A 25,146-nucleotide genomic window follows, 5' to 3' on the forward strand; every position below is an offset into this window, starting at 1 on the left:
TGGAAGGTAGAAAATGCTCTGGGAGCACAGTGAGGAGACTCTCTTTAGACAAACTAAAGGACTTGCTGAATTTGACTGTGAACCATTAAGATTTCCGGAGGCGCCAGATTGCTGACTGAACTGGTCTGGGAACCAGCAGGATTTCCGGATGTGCCAGGTATAGCTATTAGCAGGATTGCGGAATGAACTGATCTGGGAACCAGCAGGACTTCCAGTATTGCTGTTAGCAGGATTACTAGATGAACTGGTCTGGGAACCAGCAGGATTTCTAGATGTGCCAGGTATTGCTGTTAGCAGGATTACTAGATGAACTGGTCTGGGAACCAGCAGGATTTCCGGATGCACCAGCAGCCAGCAGGAGCCTGGGATACACTTGTACACAGGGAGACAGGAGTAGCACAATCTGTACACTATGGGAAGTAGTGAGATGTTCAGGCTCTGAATGCTATCAGAGGAGGATGTATATACCCTGGTTCTGGCAGGAATTGGTGGATACGGTCAGGTGGTCTGGCAGTAGCACTCTGAGTGGTGGAGGGCACAACATGCAGAGGGAGCAATCATCTCTGCAGTATGGAGAGTCAGAACTACACCTGCAACCTCATTCAAGGCTAGCAGTGTTCACAGACAGAGGAGGGCCCAGGTGAGTAATCATTGTGGAAAGGAGAGAACAGTCCAAATGCACACACAGAAGTGCTGCAGCCAGCATGATCAGGACAGATCTCCCAGGCGAATTGCAAACACAGATCCACGAAGCAGCATGCAGAGGTAAGTCTCAATGCAAAAGGTGAAAAACTAGCCAGGATTGTGACACATATAAGCTGATAAGCAATGTCTGATATTGAAAGTTCTGATTGAAATGTCAAAGTCCCATAGTAATTACTTGCAGGGTCTCCTTGAGCAAAATTGAATGCTAATTCAGATTAATTGAAATTACGGGAGTAATAGGAAGATGTCCTGGCGTGTTTACTCACCCCATTCCCTTTCGACTTTACTGTGGATGGTCTCGATCTCAGTGTCTCCCGCTAGCCATCTGACTCTCAGCTTCTAGTGGTACCTTTCACCTTGGTCACGGCTTCATTACTGGGCGGTGAAGTGTCTGCCGGCAGACTGTTTGCATGCTGGGCTCCGCTATCAACGCCTAGCGTATTTCGCCTATCCAGGCTTCCTCAGGATAATAGAGATTCACTTTTGCTCAAGGAGACCCTGCAAGTGATTACTATGGGACTTTGACATTTCAATCAGAACTTTCAATATCAGACATTGCTTATCAGCTTATATGTTGTCTTTTGTTGTATGTCAAGTATACCGGTATTAGGTTTTATTTAATAGCAATTTATATATTCATATATTTTACTGTGATGTTTTTAGATATCACATATCAGTTTTACATTAAATAGATTTATTTATTGATTATCACTGTTTAAAGAAGGAGACTGATTTTACAAGAACCTTTATACTACCTAATAAAATAGTTTTATTCAGCCTGACTGGTTGTATGTCTATTTATTTATATAGCATGATTTTATATCTCCGGTAAGTGAACTATATATCTCTTCAGCAAATCTAGAACAGGCTGATCTACATTTTTATTTAAAGATCAGCTTGCTAATGAAAACAACTTAAATTTGGCATGGTATATGGAGTTACCAGGCTCTCTGATGGAACAATGGAATAATACAGCAGCAATAGCAGTAGGTTTTAACTATGGTCAGGAGCTGTCAATGGGGATTTAAAGTTAGGGGACGGGGTTTCCCTGATTGAGATGGAACTTGTTGCTACCTGTTAAGGGTCTCTGCGTATCTACTTCATCTCCATAAACATTTTCTCAGTTCCAGCAACATAGTATGGTCAACCCATAATCAACTTGGGGACTGCAATGTGCAACAATAATGCAATGCAAAAGTGGTCAACTAGTATTAACTCATCCTTCTGCAATTATTTCCTGGAAGTGCACTCGACTATCATTTTTCACAAACGCATACTACAGATGTGTCCTCATACATCTAGCCTCAATATGCCATACAGCGCGACTTGCCTGGCGTGAGTGAGCCGACAGGTCCTCTGCAACTCTGCTAGTGTCGTGTGTCTTTCTTCACTGAAAATGTGTCTAAGGACACACCTGCAGACTGAGATGATTAATTTGATATACGACCCTTGTATAACTGGGTACACCTGAGTCTGTATATGAATTAAAAAACCTGCGGCCACTACATTGTAGCACTTCGTATACAGATTCAGAGACTTAAGCTGGCCACACATCTAAAGATTATCTGTCCAACCAGCCAACTAGTTCATTGGTTGGAATGAAAATCTGGTAAGGTATACAATCAGCAATTTGCTCCCAAACGCTGGAAAATGGACCAAAACTGTTGTTTGAACAAATAGTTTAGATCAAACTAGGGGTGTGCACCGGCCACTTTTCGTGTTTTGTGTTTTGGTTTTGGATCTGGATCTTTCTTCGTGTTTTGGATCTGGATTGGTTTTGCCAAAATCACCCTTCCGTGTTTTGGGTTCTGGGTTTTGTGTTTTGGATCTGTATTTTTTTGAAAAAAAGCATAAAAACAGCTAAAATCACAGAATTTGTGGGTTTTTCTGCTCCTATGCTATTATTAACCTCAATAACCTTAATTTCCACTCATTTCCAGTCTATTCTGAACACCTCACACCTCACAATAGTGTTTTTATGTCCAAAAGGTTGCATCGAGGTAGCTGGATGACTATGCTAAGAGATACGAGTGGGCGGCACAAACACGTGGTCCATCTAGGAGTGGCACTGCAGTGGCAGACAGGATGGCAGTTTGAAAAACTAGGCCCCAAACTATACATAATGCAAAGAAAAAAAAGAGGTGCAAGATGGAATTGTCCTTGGGCCCTCCCACCCACCCTTATGTTGTATAAACAGGACATGCACACTTTAACAAACCAAACATTTCAGCGCCAGGGTCTGCCACACGACTGTGGCTGAAATGATTGGTTCGTTTGGGCCCCCACAAAACAAGCTGGCAATTAATCTGTCCCTGCACAAACTGGCTCTACGGAGGCAAGATGTCGTCCTCATCCTCCTCATCCACCGATTCCTCACCCTCTTCAGTGTTGTGTACATCCTCATCCTCACAGAGTATTAATTCGTCCTCGCTGGAATCCACAACCACAGGTCCCTCTGTACGTTCTGGAGGCTGGTCTCCCTGGAAGAGTTGATAATTCATTTTATGAACATCATCTTCTCCACATTTTGTGGAAGCAACCTCCTACGCCTTTCGCTGACAAGGTTCCCGGCTGCACTAAACACTCTTTCGGAGTACACACTGGAGGGGGGGCAACTCAGGTAAAATAGAGCCAGTTTGTACAGGGACCTCCAAATTGCTTCTTTTTCCTGCCAGTACAGGTACGGACTGTCTGACATGCCTACTTGGATGCTGTCACCGATGTAATCCTTTAACAGACAGACGCACGCTTGTCGCTGCTGCTTTGAGGATGCAAGTGCGGCTACAGCCCACACAATTCACAAAGACAGAAAAAAAAAGAACAATATTTTTATTGTTTGTGTAGCACACTTTGAGGGTGTCACCACCCTTTAACAGACAGACGCACGCTTCTCGCTGCTGCTTTGAGGATGCAAGTGCGGCTACAGCCCACACAATTCACAAAGACAGAAAAAAAAGAACAATATTTTTATTGTTTGTGTAGCACACTTTGAGGGTGTCACCACCCTTTAACAGACAGACGCACGCTTGTCGCTGCTGCTTTGAGGATGCAAGTGCGGCTACAGCCCACACAATTCACAAAGACAGAAAAAAAAAGAACAATATTTTTATTGTTTGTGTAGCACACTTTGAGGGTGTCACCACCCTTTAACAGACAGACGCACGCTTGTCGCTGCTGCTTTAAGGATGCAGGTGCGGCTACAGCCCACACATTTCACAAAGACAGAAAAAAAAAGAACTATATTTTTATTGTTTGTGTAGCACACTTTGAGGGTGTCACCACCCTTTAACAGACAGACGCACGCTTGTCGCTGCTGCTTTAAGGATGCAGGTGCGGCTACAGCCCACACATTTCACAAAGACAGAAAAAAAAAGAACAATATTTTTATTGTTTGTGTAGCACACTTTGAAGGTGTCACCACCCTTTAACAGACAGACGCACGCTTGTCGCTGCTGCTTTAAGGATGCAGCTGCGGCTACAGCCCACACATTTCACAAAGACAGAAAAAAAAAGAATATTTTTATTGTTTGTGTAGCACACTTTGAGGGTGTCACCACCCTTTAACAGACAGATGCACGCTTGTCGCTGCTGCTTTAAGGATGCAGGTGCGGCTACAGCCCACACATTTCACAAAGACAGAAAAAAAAAGAACAATATTTTTATTGTTTGTGTAGCACACTTTGAGGGTGTCACCACCCTTTAACAGACAGACGCACGCTTGTCGCTGCTGCTTTAAGGATGCAGGTGCGGCTACAGCCCACACAATTCACAAAGACAGAAAAAAAAAGAAGAATATTTTTATTGTTTGTGTAGAACACTTTGAGGGTGTCACCACCCTTTAACAGACAGACGCACGCTTGTCGCTGCTGCTTTGAGGATGCAAGTGCAGCTACAGCCCACACAATTCACAAAGACAGAAAAAAAAGAAGAATATTTTTATTGTTTGTGTAGCACACTTTGAGGGTGTCACCACCCTTTAACAGACAGACGCACGCTTGTCGCTGCTGCTTTGAGGATGCAGGTGGAATCTAGACGGGATTTGGAACCGGGGACACACTACCTTCATCAATTGTCTAAATCCCACTGCACTAATGGCGGATACCGGACGCACGTCTAACACCAACATAGCAGTCAAGGCCTCAGTTATACGTTTTACTTCAGGATGACTGCTGTCGTACTTCATCCTCATCGCTAGGGTCTGTTGGAGGGTCAATTGTTTAGTAAAAGTAGTGATGTTCCTACTTCCTCTCTGGGATGATGAACAACTCCCAGCAGCAGCAACAGCACTAGGAGGAAGTGGTTCTTGATCTTTCCCTATTTTATTTTTATCGGAGAAAGTTTGGTCCTCCATTTATGTTATATTGATATATATGTGCGGCTAAAGCGCACACAAACACAGAAAATATTTTTTTATTTTTGCTGGAGAGTAGTGCACTTTGTGGGTTACACCACCCTTTAAGAAATGAGCCAGCCGGCTCTTTACTTATGGGACACAGGCGCACGCTTGGCGCTGCTCCTTTGTTGATGCACGTGCAGCCACAGTGCACACAATCAAGTGCACACGGTCAAGCCAGCCGGCCCTTTACTTATGACACAGACGCACGCTTGGCACTACTTTGTTGATGCACGTGCGGCTACTGCGCACACAATTCACAAACACAGAAAATAATTTTTTTTTTGGTTTTGCACTGGAGTGTACTTTGGGGGTTACAGCACCCTTTAACGGTCAAGCCAGCCGGCCCTTTACTTATGACACAGGCGCACGCTTGGCACTACTTTGTTGATGCACGTGCGGCTACTGCGCACACAATTCACAAACACAGAAAATAATTTTTTTTTTGGTTTGGACTGGAGTGTACTTTGGGGGTTACAGCACCCTTTAACGGTCAAGCCACCCGGCCCTTTACTTATGACACAGGCGCACGCTTGGCACTACTTTGTTGATGCACGTGCGGCTACTGCGCACACAATTCACAAACACAGAAAATAATTTTTTTTTTGGTTTGGACTGGAGTGTACTTTGGGGGTTACAGCACCCTTTAACGGTCAAGCCAGCCGGCTCTTTACTTATGACACAGGCGCACGCTTGGCACTACTTTGTTGATGCACGTGCGGCTACTGCACACACAATTCACAAACACACAAAAAATATTATTTTTTTAGCACTTGGGGGGAGCACCCCTGATGGACAGAGCACCCCCTGGACAATACGACAGCACCCCTTTAGGACTGGGACACTGCACAGGACTTTGGAGTGGACACAGCCCCTATGGAGAACTGACTGCACAACACAGTCCAGCCAGCCCCTATGGACTTTGAAGTAGTGGACACAGCCCCTATTAACAACAGCAGCACAGCACAACACAGCCAGCCCCTATGGACTTTGAAGTAGTGGACAACAGCAGCACAGCACAGCACAACACTACTCTGCACTACACTACACTACACTACACAGCCCAGCCAGCCCTAACTCCCACCCTCCCTCTTCACTGTCCACAGCCGAGTGAGAAAATGGCGCCGACGCGGGTACCTTATATAGGTTCCAAAACCCGCGAGACTCGGAAGGCGGGATGATGACGTTTTGCCTCGATTTCAGATCCGAGTCAGGCGGGAAAAGTCGAGCCTGACTCGGATCTGCCTCGGATCGGGGGGGTTCGGATTTCAGAAATCCAAACCCGCTCACACCTAGATCAAACATTTAACAAACTTGTCTGACGCCATTTTCATCTGTTTTCTGGCATTTAGGAGCAAATTGCTGATCATCAGTTACTCCCATACGTTACCAGATTTTCATTCCAACCAATCAACAAGTTGGCTGGTTGGATGTAAGTTGGTCTAGTGTGTGGCCAGCTTTAGTCGCACACTGATATACAGGTTTCGCATATCAAATTAATCAGCACAGGCTGCTGGTGCATCCTAGTTGTATCGCATTGCACGCATTTCATGGGACCTGGCGTGCCAAGAGGGGCTTTTTAGCATGACGGCAAAAAAGATGTATAAGGACACATCTGTACCACAACATAAAATCATCCCTGTAACAAAATACACATCAATCAAAAGCTATACTAAGCTTCTCTCCTGCCCACTACTAAAAAGTGTTTATCCTTCACAAATGGCATGGTGTTCCTGCACATTACACAGGTCTTCCCATCATCTGTACATGCACCTAATCGCCATCCAACTTACAACACACAGATACTTAATAACATGATTTTGGTATTGCACGGACGGATTGGGATGAAAAACCAGCCTGGGAAATTTTGGAAGCAGCCATACATAGGGAGTGGAGTCTGTGGAGGGGGTGGTGTCTGATTACTTTTATGGGGCACCTAGATGGGACAGATGGTCTATAAAGGGGCTTGTGGAGGATTGTGTTGGCATATTAGAACAAACATGTTAAAAGGAGAGCAGGGGGAGGGGTCTCCAAGCTGAGTCTTTACCCCGGGTGTCATGCGCAAAGCTTTACCCCTTGGTTTAGAGCCACTGATTTCAAAAGAATACCAGGGTCCGGATTCAATTAGCCTTTAAGCTCCAATTAGTCTCAAAGCAGTGCCCGGGCTATTCAGTTACAGCCCACGATAAGCCCGCAGGCTGCACTTAACACGGATTTCTGTTCACCTTCTCTAGAGGCTTGAGCAGAAATCAGTTTTCAGTAGGGCTTGCTGTTTTTGTCATGGCCGCCGCAATAGCGTTAACCCATAGCTCTGGGTACTTATCCTGGAATCTATGGGTTAATGCTTGGTTGCAGCGGATTTACCGCTTGAGGGAAAGGCTCATAATAGAATAGCATCGGATGTAGAAGTCACAGGCTTACAACCCTTTTCGTTACTTGGTTGCATATTGAGGATAATTGATTTTGGCCCTAAGAGAGAAGAGATGATGGTGCAGGTAAGCAAATAAAGATTAAATATAGGAAGAGGGCCCTGCTTCTGAGAGCTTATAATCTGTAGGGGAGGGGTTGTCAAATAGAGGTGACAGAATGGTGAGTCATTGTGCTGGGGCAAAAAGGACAGTGTTAGGGGGTAATACATTATTATTCATCACTAATAAAGTCAGAGATGGGGTAAGGGCAGGGGTGTATTTAGAGAGGAGGGGGCCCGTGTTCACTCACCATCCTGAGCCCCCTCCTCGCTCTCAGGCGGCTGCAGCATACCACTGACAGGTTCAGTAGACTCTGTGCACTAGTCTGTGCCTGAAGTCTACTGTGTGGTAGCCATTTTCCCGGCAATTTCCGTACTGCGCAAGCACAAAACGCAGGAAAGTGGCATCTGCTGCCATTTTCCAGGCATTCTGTGTAGCGCCTCTCCAGCCGATGTGGGACTTCGGAGAGGTAAGTATTAGGAAATATGGGTGCAGGGTGTATGGTGTGGGCCCCTCTGGACCCAGAGGCCCATGTGCCCCGCACACGCTGCACCAATTATAGATACGCCCCTGTATAAGGCCTATGCCTCCTCCAGCTGTGTGCTGGCTAGTATACTGTACCTGTAATATATAAATATTTAAACTATAGATAATGACCATCACACCCTCCAAGTACACTGTTTGTAGTCAGCATTGCATTACCCCATCAACTACAATTACTCACAATGACTCTGTTACTCAGTTACTCTGGCCCCTCTCACCCAACATCTAAGTTTAATTGCTAACAAAGATAAGATAATTTCACTGTCCAGTGTGTCTTTATCCCACTATGAAAAAAACTGCTGTGGACCTTGACTAGTCAGTCACTTTGAAATGTCTAAAAATAGAATAAGCCTAATATAACTAGGTCTTGGGGGATATAGGTGCTGCAGTTGTGTGAGGATTCACTGTGACCCACCTCTCTTTCAGTTCAGAATTAATGTTGGCAGCTTTTTTAAGTTCATCAGCAATAGAGATCATTAATTCCTATGAGAAGATGAAGGATTTGAGGACACAGCACTGAGTGAAATACAGTAGCCTTATGTACTATTTTACTGCAGAATTCAACCTCCTTACTTTCTACAACTCTCCATCATCCTCCTTTCCTCACACCCCAGCCCCTCTTCTCCTCCATCCTCCTTCCCTCACACCCCAGCCCCTCCACTTCTCCATCCTCCTTTCCTCACATGCCAGCCCCTCCTCTCCTCTATCCTACTTCTTTCCTCACACCCCAGCCCTTCCTTACCTCCATACTACTTCTTTCCTCACACCCCAGCCTCATCCCCTCCTCCATCATCCTTCTTCCCTCACACCCCATCCCTCCTCTACTCCATCCTCCTTCTTCCCTCATACCCCACTCCCTCCTTTCCTCAGGCTCCTTCCCCCACACCCCAGGCACATCCTCTCCTCCATCATCCTTCTTCCCTTACAACCCAGCCTCTCCTCTCCTCCATCATCCTTCTCCCCACACCTCAACCCCTCCTCTCCATCATCCTTCTTCCTTTACATCCCAACCTCTCCTCTCATCCATCATCCTTCCCACGCCTCAACCCTTCCTCTCCGCCATCATCCTTCTTCCCTTACACTCCCAGCTTCTCCTCTTCTTCATCTTCCTCCTTCCCTTACACCCCACCCACATCCTCCTCTCCATTATCCTCCTTCTCTCACTTTCTGGCCCCTCCATTACTCCATTATCCTCCTTCTCTCCCCTGAGTGAAGCTGTGACAGCAACTTCCGATCGGTGACAGGGGCCCGAGGCATGTGACCCCAGTGTCTCCCCTGGGTATTTTTATGTCAGGTGCACTCAGGGGTTCCCACCTGACCATCTCCAATTTTGAAAGTTTACAGTAAGGTTGGCATAAATGTCAGACTAATTTTGGGAAAATTCTAGTTCACAATATGTAGTAGTAAAACTATGGCCCTAAAATTAGGGGTGGGTGCAACTGTCAGACGGGGATGATCTTCAAAATAGGTCTACTTGACATGGAATGACCCCCCTTTAGTCTGGCACTGACCTGGTCAGAGAGGGAGTCCAGCCCAGTGGGAAGTGTCCTGTCCTCCCTGTAGCCCGGTCCACTCCTGCCAGTACATGAGCAATAAACTTAATCTATACTTAGATCCTCCTTAGTTCCGGTCTCTGCTGTTTTCCTGTGACCACACACTTGCTGTCATGTGACCTGAGTGAAAGTTCAGCCCGGTATTCAACAGTGCTCTCACAAAGTATACTGTATGGGCAGGAAGGATTCAACCACGAAGCCAGCAAAGTGGTGCTGCAGCCACTATACACATAAATGGTTCAGGGTGCCAGTGAAGGAGCCTGGCCTTTTGCAGCAATCATATTCCTCCAACTGAGGGCACCACATTTGACAGACAGTGAGTGGTGCCATTAGGAGTATCAATTCAGCGAGAAAAAGTTGCTGACAACCAGTGAAACCATAGATGTATCTATAACTGTGAAGGGCGTGCGGTGCAAACGGGCTCCAGACTCAAATGAGGCCCACACTGCTCACCCTGCACCCATTGCCTATACTTACCTTTCCATCGCTGCACCAGCTACATTTCCTGGCACGTGTTAAGTAGACTCTGGTCACAGTGCCGGATTCTTCTCATCTAATGTGCAGACGTAAGGGGGTGTTGCATTGAAGCTTCAGATGGTCCCCTCCTCTTATGAAACGCTTATGAGTAAACCCCATTAAAGCATGCTGCATCAGGATGGCAGAGAAAGCCCCTCCTGTCACATACGGTTTAGAATGTCTGTAAATGGCTGAGAAAATCATGACAACATTCTGATTACAATGGGAGATTTACCTGTATTGTATGTGCTACATTGTATTGTTGTGGGAGACAACGGTGGTGGCTCAAAAACGCAGACGTGTCAGACCATTTAAACTCTGTTTTCTGGACGTCCATAAATTAGCCACTGCATTAATGCATGCAACAGAAGAGCCCTCTGCGTGTCTGGAGAACGGCTATGTCTGCAACAGATTATACTTACTCAGAAGGCTGATGGCCGTCTGATCTGTGGGCCTGATTCAGAGCCGGACGCTATTTGCGGACGGTCGTTCCTAAAAAGGGTCCGGCTATTTAAATTGAGCGCTCGCTCATTGCGGTTTGTTGACGCCTCTATGAGCGAGCGAATGAAAAATGCGCTCGCTATTTTGTAAAGACGCCCCTTTGCCGTTCACATCACACGTCATCTCCGGTATTTATTAGATTAATCGGGAACATCGAAAGGTATCTGAACTGCTCGCAGTGCTTGTGGTAGGTTTTTCCTACCGCAATCACTGCAAGCAGTTCAGGCTAAAAGACAACCACGTGACGTGGTCGATGACGCTCCTTTACTAATTATGCACAGGGCCGGATTAACGGGGGGGCGACAGGGGCGATCGTCCCTGGGCCCCCACACGTTAAGGGCCCCCACACCCATCGGGGTTAAAGTGGACCAGAGGAGGCGGAACCAGTTCCGCCTCCTCCGGCCAACCTAACCCCGGCGCCGCAGGGAGGCTCCTATTACCAGGCGCCCGCTGTAAACAGCAGGCGTCCGGCTCCCTCCCCGCAGCAGCAGCCGGAGTCGGAGGCTTGAGCTCACATGAGCTCCAGCTTCCGCTCACGCAGAGCACTATGGCAGAGACGTCATGACGTCTCTGCCATAGTGTGGAGGAGCAGCTGAGCGGACTGCAGCGGACGAGGGGCTAAGGTTAAGGTAAGTATGAGCATTATTTTTATTTTTTTTAGTGCAAAGGCCTACTGGGGGCATTACTGGCAGGGGGCATTACTAAAGGGGACATTACTCGGGGGGGAGCATTACACATTACACCTGGGGCATTACTCGGGGAGGGGGGAGGCATTACTGCTGGGGGCATTACTGGTGGGGGGCATTATTCAGGGGGGAGCATTACTACTGGGGCATTACTCTGGGAGGGGGGAGGCATTACTACTGGGGCATTACTCGGGGAGGGGGGAGGCATTACTACTGGGGGCATTATTCAGGGGGGAGCATTACTACTGGGGCATTACTCGGGGAGGGGGGTGGCATTACTACTGGGGGCATTACTGGGGGGGGGAATTACTACTGGGAACATTACTCGGGGGGGAAGCATTACTGCTGGGGGCATTAATCAGGGGGCATTTCTATTGGGGGCTCTACTAGAGAGGGAGCATTAGTATTGGGGGCACTAATAGAGGGGCATTACTACTGGATACATTTCTACAGAGGGCTCTACTAAAGGGGGAATGACTACTGGGGGCATTACTATTTGGGGCACAACTGCATGGGTATTTCTACTGGGGGATTTATACAGGGGGCATTACTACTAGGGCATTACTATTGGGCACATGTCCAATTACTACTGGGGGGCATTACTATTTGGGGCACAACTACAGGGCCCTACTGAGGGCATTTATACAGAGGGCATTACTACAGGGAGCACTACTAATGGGAGTATTGCATAGGGGGCACTGCATAAGGGGCACTACTACTGGGTGCACTGCATACGGGGCACTACCACTGTGGGCACTGACACTACTGGGGGCTCTGCATAAGGTCCCCATTGCGCATACCCCCAGTTTGTCACATTTAATAGGGGCCCCCACATGTTTGTTGCCCAGGGGCCCCCACAGACCTTAATCCGGCCCTGATTATGCACTCCCATTAAACGCCCCTTTTTGCCGTTAGGCATGCCTGCGTTCGGATCTCCACTCCCCGTTTTCAAGCACCTTACCCTGTTACCACCCACAAACGGTACATTCTGTCAATCAAATTAGCAGCCCCTCACTGTTTTGCAAGCGCTCGATTTCCGACCGCAACGACTGATTTACGCATGCGCATTACGACCCATACGCATGCGCAGTTGTGTGAACATCGCTCACAGCGAATGAGCGCCCGCTTACGAGTGGCTCTGAATCAGGCCCAGTGTTCCATGTTTCCGATATTTCTGGTTTTGTACGTGAACCAACCCTATTAATACAAACAATGCAAAAAAAGACTAGACAGCGCTAAATTAACAAAAATTTTATATTAATATTAAAAATAAAAAACAAAAAAGATTGTTTAATTTGAAAACATTCCTTACTGACAGCTGAGATAAAATCTGTACTCTTCCTTTCTGTCTGTTGACATGTGCCACACATAGACTTGCCGCATCTAAGGAACCCTGCAGGTCTTGTTGGAAGCCATGAATTATCTTCTGTAGCTTGCTGCATTTCTTTTTTAAAATTACTCGCTGTCAATTTTGATCTTAGGTTTTCAGATTTCCTAAAAATAACCTGTCCTGTGGGATTAAGTTCTAATTAAGATCTGAAAAGATCTCCACCCTTACAAAACAGACTGCTTTTCTCCTCCTTTGCTTGCCTAAGGACCTAATAATTTACTTTACTATCTACAATAAGTATTTGGGCTGACTGCTCTATGAATATGCTTGACTGACAAAGACTGCTGAATATCAAACGATTTATCCTCAAGCTGTTTTTAACCATATTCTCAGCTGTTCTTCTATATATCCTATATGTTATGTATTAGTGAAATAAGGATCTCAAACAACCATAGGAGAGCTATTTAGAAGGTTTTATATGTAGGATTCTACAGATTTCAAAAGCACATGTCTTTGATCAATCATTAGTTCATAGTCTGATGTCTTAGTGTTTATTTATTATTTACTTTTTATTAAATTATAAAATTGTGGTTACACCGGCCAGTGTTTGTGATCAGGTTATTGATATATTTTCTTATATTTTGTTTTTGTATTTTTAATATTATTATTACATTTTTGTTAATTTACCGCTGTCTAGTGTTTTTTAGCATTGTTAATACAATATGGTTTTACTAAACTGCAGCCACATCATGCAGGGTAAGGGATGGAACGGAGCTGCTGTGCATGCCCAGTGGCAGCATCTTATCCATACTCTACTTGCCTACTCTCCTGGGACGGTCGGCTGCCTCCCGAAAATCTGCGCTCCCGGCCCACAGGAAGAGTGGACAAGACTCCCGGCCGGTGCCACCTGCCCGCACCCCTCCACCGTATCCTGCTTCAAACCCCCACACCCCCTCGCCGGCATCCGCTCCCCCTTGTAAGTTGGCGGTCCGGGGGAGCCGATGACGCAATTCGCGCTGAATTGCATGATTGTGGCCCCGGCTGCACAATGCCAGTAATCTCGGCATTGTGTAGCTGGCCGTGGCCATGATGACGCGATCGCAAAGTCCCGCCCCCAAATTTGCGTTGCTGTCCCCTCCTGTGCTGATCTGGCTGCCTCCTCCCGGAAGAGGCAGCCAGATTGTCAGCAACTTTGAGCTTATCCTTTCAAGTCTGCTGTGTGTGTGGATCTGAGCGCTCACTTAGCACACCGGACTAGAGAGCAGCTGCCAGCATCTTACCATGAGGGAGAATGTGTGCTTGGAAAGCTCAGTTCTGTCCCCTAATAGTTACAATAAGTTTGTATATTTATGATGGGATGTTTAACCTTCTCCTGACCACTAGATAAGTAAAATGCATTCTTAACCACTTAATTCATAATTAAAAAATAAAATAAAAATGACATTAAAAAAATTAAAAAAATTTTTAAAAGAAAAAGTAAGTAAAAATATTTTTTTTAAGTCAATTTAAATGTTTTAATGAAAAATAAAACACCTAGGGGGTCTATTATCCTCCCTGTGTCCATATTACGCCCTCCCTATAGAATGTAAGCTTTCGGGCCCTCTTCCCTCTTGCACTTCCCTTGCACTATTCCACCAGAGCTCCTTGTATTTTGTTCTCTTCTCCCCTTTAGTGATGGGTACAGGTACATTGAGAGTTATTGTGCCTTCTGCTATTCATCACTGCCTGCTGACTCTGGTTACAGAGAGATACCCTGTCCTTTCCCCTGCACTTGTCACTGCCCATCTGTGGTTTTACCGCAATGTTTGTCTTTATGTTTTGTACTGCTGCAAAGGCTCCCATGCCCCCTCTTTTAAACTGATGCAGCCATAGTGTATAACTGACCTACATAAACAAAGCCTATTTTCTTTGCAAGTTTCCTAACTTTTTTCAAAGCCGATATAAGGGAAAATATTGGGACTGGTTCAGGCATATGTACTGGGAGGAAGCAGAGAATGGAATGAAAACTAACCTGTGTTCAGAAGATTTCTAGAGCATTCTTTAGTGACTTGTCCACATCACTTTTAGTAAGACTAGCCTTGCAGTGTCATGTTGTGCATTACAAATCGGCCATGCTACTTTCTAAAGTCTTCAATACAGTGCTAGCATTTTAGAATGCACTCGTAACATCACTGACTATTATTTGTACATTTTTTAATGCTCTTTTTTATGTATTTATTAAGAATGGCACATTAAAAACAGATAAATATGGAGAAGCCCTCACATAGGATAAATACATAGGTTTGAAGAATCCTTGAGTCCTTCTGGAGCAAAGCGCTACATAAATAAAATTATTATTAATATTATATTTTAAAAGTACTTTAAACAGTTCAAGTTAAATCATGCTTGCCGAGTTTCCCAGGAGAGCAGAACAGCCTCCAGGATCCCGTCCACTGCCCCAGGAAAGACCAGGGGCTTTATGACGCCATTCATGGTCTCACCCGCTGTTACGTGATACACCAATCACAGCATTGTACAGTGGGGGAGGGAGGGGGCGATAATGTGATTTGGAGGGGGGATGCAGAAGTAGTTGGTTAGTATCACTTAACTAAAGTTCTGTAACAGATTTGTTCATTGATGCTCCAAATATAGATTTTAACTTATAGGAAGAAATGTACCGTAATTGGCCAGTATCTATGTTTCTTTTCCTGCAGGGTTGTGTTGCTGGTGGACATATCAGCTGAGAATGCCTTGCACATTATACACATTCAGCATTCTCTCAGACTTCTCCTGGAGGAACAAATGGCAAACAAGGATTTATTTAACATCATAGCGTAAGTTATTAGATGCATTGAAGACAATGAAGTAATATAATTCCTGCTGTTAACGCTCTTTATGTTGATAGGTCATCATGAATAGAAAAACACTGAGATGGATTACCATAATTTTTCATAGTCATTTAGCATAATGCATGTCAAGAAGTACATCAGGATAGTGAGTTAGTATGCTAAGAGTTAGAGAATTACTATGCAAACCTTAAGTTTTTGGGAAGATTAAGGTAGGAAGAATATAGGGACGATTGGAATGGTTAATAGAATTCTGTAATGAAATTGGCAAAGAGACAGGCTCCAAGTAAGAATATGGGAATCGGTATGTAATGCCAGTGTCTGAATAGCCCCCGGATGAAACACCGATGCTGAAAAACCGAAGGATGGAGATCATGACTAGGGCAGGTAAGTACCCCAACACTCCCCTCTCGCTCCCCTAACCCTCCCATAGTGGTCCCTAACCCTAAAACTCCTTGGTTGTTTGACACTAACCTCCCCTAACTTCTCCTAGACTAACCCTAATCTCCCCTTGTGGTTCCAGAACCTAACCCGCCCCCTCCCACGGCTTCGATCTAAGAAACCCGGTTTACCTTCATTCGGGATGCCGGCCGTAGGGAATTCGGCGTGGGGCTAAAGATACAGTAGGCGTTGGGATTTCGACACCTATCTTTAGACTCAGGTCGGGTTTCCACTGTCAGGATTCTGACGACCAGCATCCTGGCCGCCGGTAACCTAACTACATCCCAGAATATGGGTATGAGTACTTGCAGTAGGACTGGGAACATCACAGACAACAAGAATGGCTCCAGGTACGGCTCAGGCACCAAACAATCATGGAGGCTGTAGTTGGTTATGGAATTCCTTAAAGACCCCAGATGACCATACCTGCCCAAATGCGTGATCTTTGTTATTAAAATAGTGTGTAATTTCTCCATAGATTCATTGATGATTTAAGAGTTTAAGATTAAGGTGGATGGGTGTTCTTCTCATTCTTAGCAAAGAGACATTTAGGAGTGGGCAGAACATGAGTGATTAGCTCCTTGGATGTCTAGTGAGATTTTGGGGGTCAGCAAAAAGGAATGTCCATGCATCCTTATGAACAGGATACTGCAACATGGAATCAAAGAGGACGTGTATCTAATTCCAGAAAATAATAATTTGTTGGAAGCCCAACTGATATGGAGTACAGTTCCCTTGTTGCAGCTATTCCTCCAACGTCTGGGGATGGAAGGAGAAAATATCTTCCTAAACCTGCCCAGTTTATAGTCTCACATATAATATAATATAGACTGTTTCTTTAACTGGGGGTAGAGATAGAGATTTTTGCTTTTCTTTCTTTCGCTTTCATGCAGCAATCCTTGTCCAATGGTGGTATTATATGTTCTATAATTCGTGCCTTTGCATATAGTTGAGCAGCTGCAAATGGCCTTTAAGGTTGACTTCTCTCGTTAAGCTGCAAAAACAGGAATTTCCTAATTTTAATTAATTTGGATGTTCATTTCAGTTGGGAGGTTATCTGGGAGGGCAACCCACCATCACTGTTTGGTACAGTTACTGGGAACCTGAGGCCTGCATGAGTCCAGGTGTGGAATTGGCTGGCAGATATTCTGCGGGGGAGCTTCTGTAGTCCTGAAAAGGGGCGATGGAGAATTTGGTTAAGTAACAAGAATTGTAATGTTTGCAGTGAGTTGGGAGGGGAAGTTCTGTGTGCTCTACAGAGGCCACATTTACATGATCAGCTAGTTACATTTATGAAGCTTCCTTCCATGTCTAGCCGACTATTAACTTTTTAAGTTGTATTATAATTTTGAGACTTGTAAAATGAATACCATAAGTATCTTAATGGATACTAGTATTAGTAATAATTATTATTGTAGGATGTTTATTTAGATTTTTGAAATCTGCCATTTTGTGTCTTACAGATATGGAAGTGATATTCAATTCTGGAAGTCAGAAATGGTCGCTGCAACTTGTGAAAATTTGCAAAGTGCTTGGATGTAGGTTCATGTTTAGACATACAGTAGGAGGTCAATTAATAAGTGAGGAGTCCCCATACAACAGCATGTATCTGCCCATTTTATGCTCAAGATGGCACGTGTTACTGTCAAGACATTTAGGGGCCTATTTATCAATATTATTTTTACTAAAGAAATGTGAAAATGGGTGTTCAAATTATTTTAATATCACATTAAATGTGTTTATTATTTAGGGGTTTGGGAGCAGTTTTCATGAAAAGCTACTCCAAGCCCTTCAATTCACTTATTTTTAGTAAGCAGAATGCATTTCCCATTCTTGTAATGGGAAATGTGATCTGCTCAAGTTTACTACAAATAAATTGTGAAAAAATACCAGGGGAAGCCCTATGATGATAACGCCACCTGGAGATGGCATTATCCAGGCTTTCCCCCGGTTCCCCGACTGTTGCTATGACAGACAGACAGGCCACGCTAATGCGTATGTGCAGTGATCACACTGTATATGTGCGAGCAGAAAGAGCCTGCTGATCCCTCTTCCAGAATCTTCTGTGGTGTTTTAAACCATAGGCTACAATGGCTACCGTCATCTGAAGATGGCATTAGCTACTGGGGCTTGGTAAATTTGGCATTTTAGAAGCTCCCATGGAAACCTATGGGGGCTGCTTTTGTGGTTTGGAAACTGCTAATTGCGGCAGATATTGCCTATATCTGCTGCGGACCCCCATACATACATACATATATATATTCAGGGGATCCTTAACATTTGCATGTAGCCCCTGAAAACAAGTGTTTTCAGGGAATATCCTGAAAATATTTTCTGATAAATATGACACTAAGGGGTCTATTCATCATTACTAGAAATCTATGGCGATAATTAGGTTTAGAACTCGCATGGAGTTCTACCTAATTACTGGAGGAATTCATCAGTATCTATTCCGAAAAGCTGTCATTTTGCGATGACAGCTTTTAGGAAAACAGAAGCAGCACATGAGCAGCACTGATTACAGCTGCGGTAATTGAATATAAAATATATATATATTATTTTTTCAAGATACTGCTGACCCCTCTATCTGCTCCCCAGTGACACTTGTAAGTGCTTATTCAATTAACTATTTATAGTAAATAATCAGTTAATTATTAAGCTTACTTACAAGTGCTACCGGGGAACAGAGGGGAGATGCTTCCCGTCAGCAGCAGCATGGGGTGACCCAAATGATGAGGGACCCCGAGGACAGAGCCGACATCCCGGAGAAAACTGCTGTAAACGGTAGGCAGCTGCCGGGGTAAGATTTGTTGTGCTACGGGTGAAGATGGTGACCGCTGCCAGACACGACGAGGAGAGGGAGGAGGAGCGCACAGAAGCGGGTGGAATATTGCTACACAAGCTGCCGTGCTGTCTAAACAGCAGCTTGTGAGTGCTTTCGGGGGCTGTACGCCATCAGGAGATGGCGTACATTTACAACTTCAATTACCGAAAATCTAAGATTTCCTGAGTTTGATGAAGGAATTCAGACATAACCATATTAATATATGGGGAGTGTGGAATTCAACGTAGACGGACTTAACCAGGAGATATCGGTAATATCTCTTACATTTAGTGTTTTAATGAATACAAGTGAAAGATAAATATAGAAAAAATTTGCTTAAAAACTGAACTTTAGGGTTGATGAATAGGCCCCTATTTTACTTTAAGGGATGTTATTGTTCAGTCTATCATGTTATTCGCAATTAATTCTTAACCATATCTGTTTTCTGGATTTACCCTAAAGAATTACCTGACCCTTAATGATGAAGTGTCCTCTGCTTCCAGGTGGCTGCTGACCTTGCAGTGTGAAGGTGGTAGGAATGTAATGGGTGCTATAAAAAGCGCAGTGGAATTCAACTTCACTGATAAAGAAAATCAAGAATCCCAGGGAATGTACTTATTCACTAGCGGTGCTCCAGATCAGGAAGTGGTGAGTGACCGGTCCTTCTGCATCATGATGTTATACCCTGGTGCAGTAACAGAGGGTTTCTGTCACTGATGGAAAGCTCTCATATCTATATCAGAGTATATACTCTATATCAGAGTTTACTCTTTCTTTATGGAGCCTGCTAAAGAAAACATGCGGTTCTCATGGTGAGATGGCACAGAATAGCATACCCCAGTAGTGGTGCCCCTTATGCAGTGCCCCCTGTTGAAGTGCACATTATGCATTGCCCCCAGTAGTAGTGCCCATTATGTAGTGCCCCCATTAGTGCCTATTATACAGTGTTCCTTATACAGTGCCCCCAGTAGTGCACCTTACACAGTGCCCCCAGTAGTTCCCCTTATATAGTGCCCCCTATGCAGTGCCCTTTATACAGTGCCCCCAGTAGTAGTGCCTTTTACACATAAAACTTGCAGACAAACACAGACAGACAACATTATACTTACCAGAATCTCTGCTCCTGCGCCCGCTGTTCCTGTCTCGCTTGGCACTATGGAAGAGACGTCATGACGCCATGATGTCTCTCCCTTCACCAAGTGCGGGAGCTGGAAAGCGGAGTTCATGAGTGAGCTCCAACCTGGCTTTGGCCCTGGGAGTAGCAGCCAATAAGAGTCTTTCTGACTCTTATCAGCTGCAGTGCTAAAACAAACACACCGCTGGTGGTGGCGTGTTTGTTTTAATGTACCGCGGATGTGTCCTGGACTGCGGCCGGTGGTGCCCCGTGCTGCCGGGTTAGACGGCGCCCAGGGCACATGCCCCTCTCGACCCCCCACGTTACACCACTGAGAGATGCTTAGTTGAAAAGATATTCTGCCATTCTAGAGTAGGTGTATTTTCTCCTTTTTTAATGCTTTTATTATGTAGTACTGAAGGGTCAGCTATTGCGAAGCCTTGTAGTTTTGTAAGTTAATTTGCATAGATCATTACACCCAATCACTTGCAGCTGCCAGTAAGCAATATGCAAATAATGAGTGCTCCATTCCTGTTCCCCACAGCATGCAATTTCTGCTTACTTGTCAGAGGCAGCTACTGGCTGTGATTTACAGCTCCATGTCTGTCTGTATAACATTACTGATGACAGCACCAATGACAGGAGTCACACCGTCCATGCCTTACAAAATTTGGCACATGTCACTAATGGAAGGCTTCACTGGTTTGATGAAAAAGGTAAGTACACCGTAGGGATTAGAAGAGTTAGCAAAAGTGAGCCGGTCATTAAAGTGAACTGTACATGTCCCTCTATGTTTATGTTCAAGCATGTATTTTGTGCTGTGTCTGTGTATTCTTGTTTGTCTTTATTAACGTATGGATGAGTGGCTTCCCAGGGTCCCAGTGCTATAATGATATTCACATTACTTTATACTTTAAGGGTTTGCCAGCACTACACAGGCCGAGTGAGAGCTTATGCCATTTACTTTTGGGTTCACTTTGTCTATTCTTTTTGTGTATGAATATGACAGACCGGTATATGGGTCCCAGGGAGACACAGGGCAGCATCTCAGAGTAAAATAGCAGACACATTTGGGAGGTAACTTAGTAGGGAGGCAGACATAGAAGTGGTTCCAGGCATAGCAAGGACCTACTGAACACACATAAATTATATCATAGTACATAAGTGGGGGCTGCCCATTCACTTACTTATGTTTCATTGAAGAATGTGAGTTATGCATTGGCACTGAGTCCTGAGCTTCTAGCTGCCTCTCCCCATAAGCCATCATTAGGTAACAAACATTATATTATTACAGACACCTTAATCCAGTAGCCTATCCAATGCCTAAGAAAACTCACTTTCCAGAAGAAGGCTTCAAATTGTTGGGTTTTCAGAAGTAGACAGGCTTGTTTGTAAGTGACTGAGGGCCTGAATCACAGATGCACACATGTCACATCGCTGCTGCATTTTGGACGCAGCAGCACTGTAAAAATAAAGCAGCAGGAGGCGTCTGAGGAGTAAAGACAACTCCTGACAGCTCTGCAGATCTGATTGCTGCAGGGTACAGACCACCAGAGGAGAACTACATGTTACCCTTGTTTAAAACTGTCCAAGTGCAATGTATTACTAAACTGCATTTGTACAAAATATAAAAAATTAAATATTTGTAACGAATCCTGTCTGCAACTGCGTTATCTCGCTATACTAATGAATAGCGAAGTGTCTCTTTACATCAGGGTTGTTCTATGTGTAGCTTCCCCCCCCCCTTACTGTGTAATGGGCCCCCTGTACCTTCTAAAGCCGGCGACATTTTCCCAGTGATATTCGGGAAGATGGTGCAAAGGCTCTTGTACCATGAATGATTTCATCCTGTCATAAATCACGAGACACACACCCCAGGTATAACGCTGAAATATACATCTTTCCTGTTTGGTCACATTGGAGATTTGTTACCTCAATATCTAAACAGTTCCAGACACATAGATGCTGACACACTAGCAGCGTACCTGCACACCACTCACAAATATCCTCCCACATCAAATGAAGGATGATCAGCAGACAATAACCACTAAGTGGTCACATCATTTGAAAGAGGGGACTCTCTTTTAAACAAAGGTGCCACTGAGTTTATTGAAGCCAGGATTTAGAAATGTTCCCCGATCAGGGTGTTCTCAGGTGATCACACATTATTAACAGAGAATAACTTCCCAGGGTGTCAAATCATTTGAGAGATAGGACTTATTCTTTTCAAAGGAGGATACCCCTGAATATGTGGGTGCCAGGATGGAGGCGATAGAACACTTTTAATTTTCCGATATTCTGGCTAATAAAATTATATGTACTGTAGTGTTTTGCCTTGAAGGGGTGGGCTTAATTGCATTATTACAATGCCAGAACTATGACATCATCAAACCCTGCTCTTTCCCTTGTCCAAACAAATGTAACTATAAGGGTGGTCTTTCCGATAAGCCCTATTCGAGCCCCTGCAGTGCTTAGGATAAGTCCCACTCATCCTTAGCAGCAACGGGGAAAGAGAGGCTTTTAATAATATTCTGAGAGATAGTCTAAAGTAAAATGCTTTTTTAGTTTTCATCTTTTGCACATTGCATGACATCAGTATTGTTTTTCTGGAGGGAGATCCTTTAATGCCACATCTGTGCTGCATAGCTTAGGATGTCCCTTGGGAATGTATTCCACATGTAAGATACAATATTGAATGCCCTATACAGGATGTGTATCCAAGTGCTGGGTCTTTACTATATGACAGTTGGAAAAGCTATGCTCTCATGCAAATACTTCTGTCATATGCTACTATACTACTTTGTAATCACCTAGGGCATGGTCCTTAAAACCATTTTATAATTATATTTTTTGCTGTAATCTTCTTGCTGCTTATGTATGCTGTATGATGGTTCAATAAAATGTATTTACATTTTTTACATTATTATACAGCTTGTAGGGATGGTAATGGGTCAAGTGTCACCCCTTCATATGCATTGCAAACATTTAAAATTCTTATTTTTAATACAAGTTAATTGATTTAGATTATTTTGTGTATGTTATTATTTGAAATGTGTGCTAGTTAGTGGTGGTGCCTCTTTGATATTCTTTGCAGATCAATGGCATAGGAAAATGCAGGGGAGAGAGTTACGGTTGCCAGGAAACCCCCCTCCCCAGCCCACACCATGATGACCACAATAGAAATAGTATATAATACCAAAAGTTTAATGTTTTTTTTAAGATCCCATCAGTGTCACAAATGAAAGAATTAGCACTACAGTACTTGTTGATCTTTTAAAATGTGTCAGGCAGTAATGAATATTCTTGGGCACAAACTAGGAGATCTGGAAAACATGCACTGTTAGGGGTGCACTGATATAGACCATCTATAGAGTCAGTTATTGATTCTGTATAATAATACACTCTCCAGTACATAAGGAGACCAATCTGTACATCTATGTCCAGGGCATTGCAATGATCTTTTTCTGGTCCCCCAGGCTCTAGAACGTTCTTACATTTTCTGGAATGGAGCACACATCTGAAATAAAACATTCAGCTACAGGATGGCCCTATTGTAGCATGTAATGGCATAATGTGATTGCTGGTCCTGTGTATGTCAGAAATATTTTATACCTTCGTATGACGTATATTATATCTGGTTAAATGCTGATTATGCCCGCTTCATGGACTGGCCACACTTGTTTAAAATCAAGCATTTGTAAATTCCTCTGTAGAAATCCTGCTTTTTTTTTATTCAATATTTTTTATTGATTTTCAGAGAAAAAAAAACAAATCAAACAAGTAAAAAACGAAAAAACAATCCATATAAAAAGATGTATGGATAACATATCAGTTGATGTCATATTACAATGGACAAACAGGCCAGCATATAACCATTATTTATATCAATAGTCATGTATATATTGATAACACTTCATTATAAATATACAAAGAAAAACAGGTTACATGTAAAGAAATGCACATACTAACAAGTGGTTGTGTAGGCTGTTAGATAGCAGACCTAGATGTAGAATTATTAACAGATTGCAGCTCATGGGAGGTCTGAGCATAAGCAGAGTTAAACCATTTGGCCCAGATGCTGTCAAATTTAGATTCAGCGTTTATACCCAAATAAGTATATTTCTCATGCGTAATTGTGGTGGAGACTAGGGATAACCAATCATAATATTCCGGCTGACGAGTGTGTCTATGAAGCAAGCGTTCGTCTATAATTCCAAGCGTGCAAACAATAGGAGTAAGAACAGCCTGTGAGACTCCTGTAGAGGAGATTACTCTGAGTATTTTTCCCAGAATGACATAATCCTAGGGCATTCCCAGAGCAAATGCCAAAAGGTGGCCAAAGGGGCATTGCATTTAGGGCAATTGGAATCTGAACACCCCCCCAAACTTGAACAGGCGATCAGGGGTTAAATAAACTCGGTGCAACAGAAATAACTGGATTTGTTGGAAGCGAATTGAGGTGGTAGCTAGTCGTGGACATCCCAATGCATCCTGCCATGATTCCTCCTGTATTACATCCAAATTAACCTCCCATTTAGCTCTGAGAGCTGGCATATCATCATGGTGGTGAGCTTGCATTACAAAGGAATAAGCGTAAGAAACAATACGGCGAGATCCGCTTATAAACAGAAATATTTTAACAGGGGAATCCTGAATATTTGGGGGAGCATCAGGGAATTGGGTCGCTACTGCATGTCTGAGCTGCAAATATCTGAAGAAATGTGACTGTGGGAGGTCAAATTCAAGTTGTAACTGAAGGATTTAAGCCCACCTGCATACAGCTGTCTCAAGGAGACCACTCCCCACCTGCCCCAAATCCCCATGGTCTGCAACTCTGAAAGCACAGCCAAGGCTCGAGAGCACGATAAGGGAGTAGCCAGATCTAGGCCCTGTGTCTTCAGAAGTTTTGAGACAGAGGATCTCATTCAGAGTCGGTCGTTGCGGCCGCTCGGTCGTAAGGGAGAAGGGGTCGGATATGCGAATGAAGCGCTCGCAAGTTGCATCGTTAAGATGGGATCGTTAGCTGGACGAGCGAGGGGAGGATGCGGCTGTAAGACTAAAAACACGCCCTCTTCTCGTTCGCAATACACGTCATCTCCGGGCATATAAGGATTAATCGATACCATCGGAAACCATCGGAGCTGGTCATAGAGCTTAAGGTTGACCATACCCTCTCTTAAGCACTACGATCAAGTCAGTGTAAAAACCTCCCATGTCACATGTGCCATGACACTACTTAGTTAATTA

General features: G+C 44.2%; 1 protein-coding gene across 3 annotated transcripts in view; it reads left to right on the top strand.

Moving 5' to 3' along the window:
* Positions 1-25,146, top strand: part of VWA3A (von Willebrand factor A domain containing 3A) — a 182,432-nt gene that overhangs the window by 92,489 nt on the left and 64,797 nt on the right. For all 3 annotated transcript variants that reach the window (XM_088476214.1, XM_088476216.1, XM_088476215.1), the window contains 4 exons: positions 15,389-15,508; positions 17,425-17,499; positions 19,289-19,433; positions 20,444-20,615. In XM_088476214.1, coding sequence (XP_088332340.1) covers positions 15,389-15,508; positions 17,425-17,499; positions 19,289-19,433; positions 20,444-20,615 — 512 coding nt within the window. The remainder of the gene's footprint in view (positions 1-15,388; positions 15,509-17,424; positions 17,500-19,288; positions 19,434-20,443; positions 20,616-25,146) is intronic.

Source organism: Taudactylus pleione, unplaced genomic scaffold, assembly GCF_031769625.1.
Source record: "Taudactylus pleione unplaced genomic scaffold, aTauple2 ptg000184l, whole genome shotgun sequence".
NCBI lineage: Eukaryota > Metazoa > Chordata > Amphibia > Anura > Myobatrachidae > Taudactylus > Taudactylus pleione.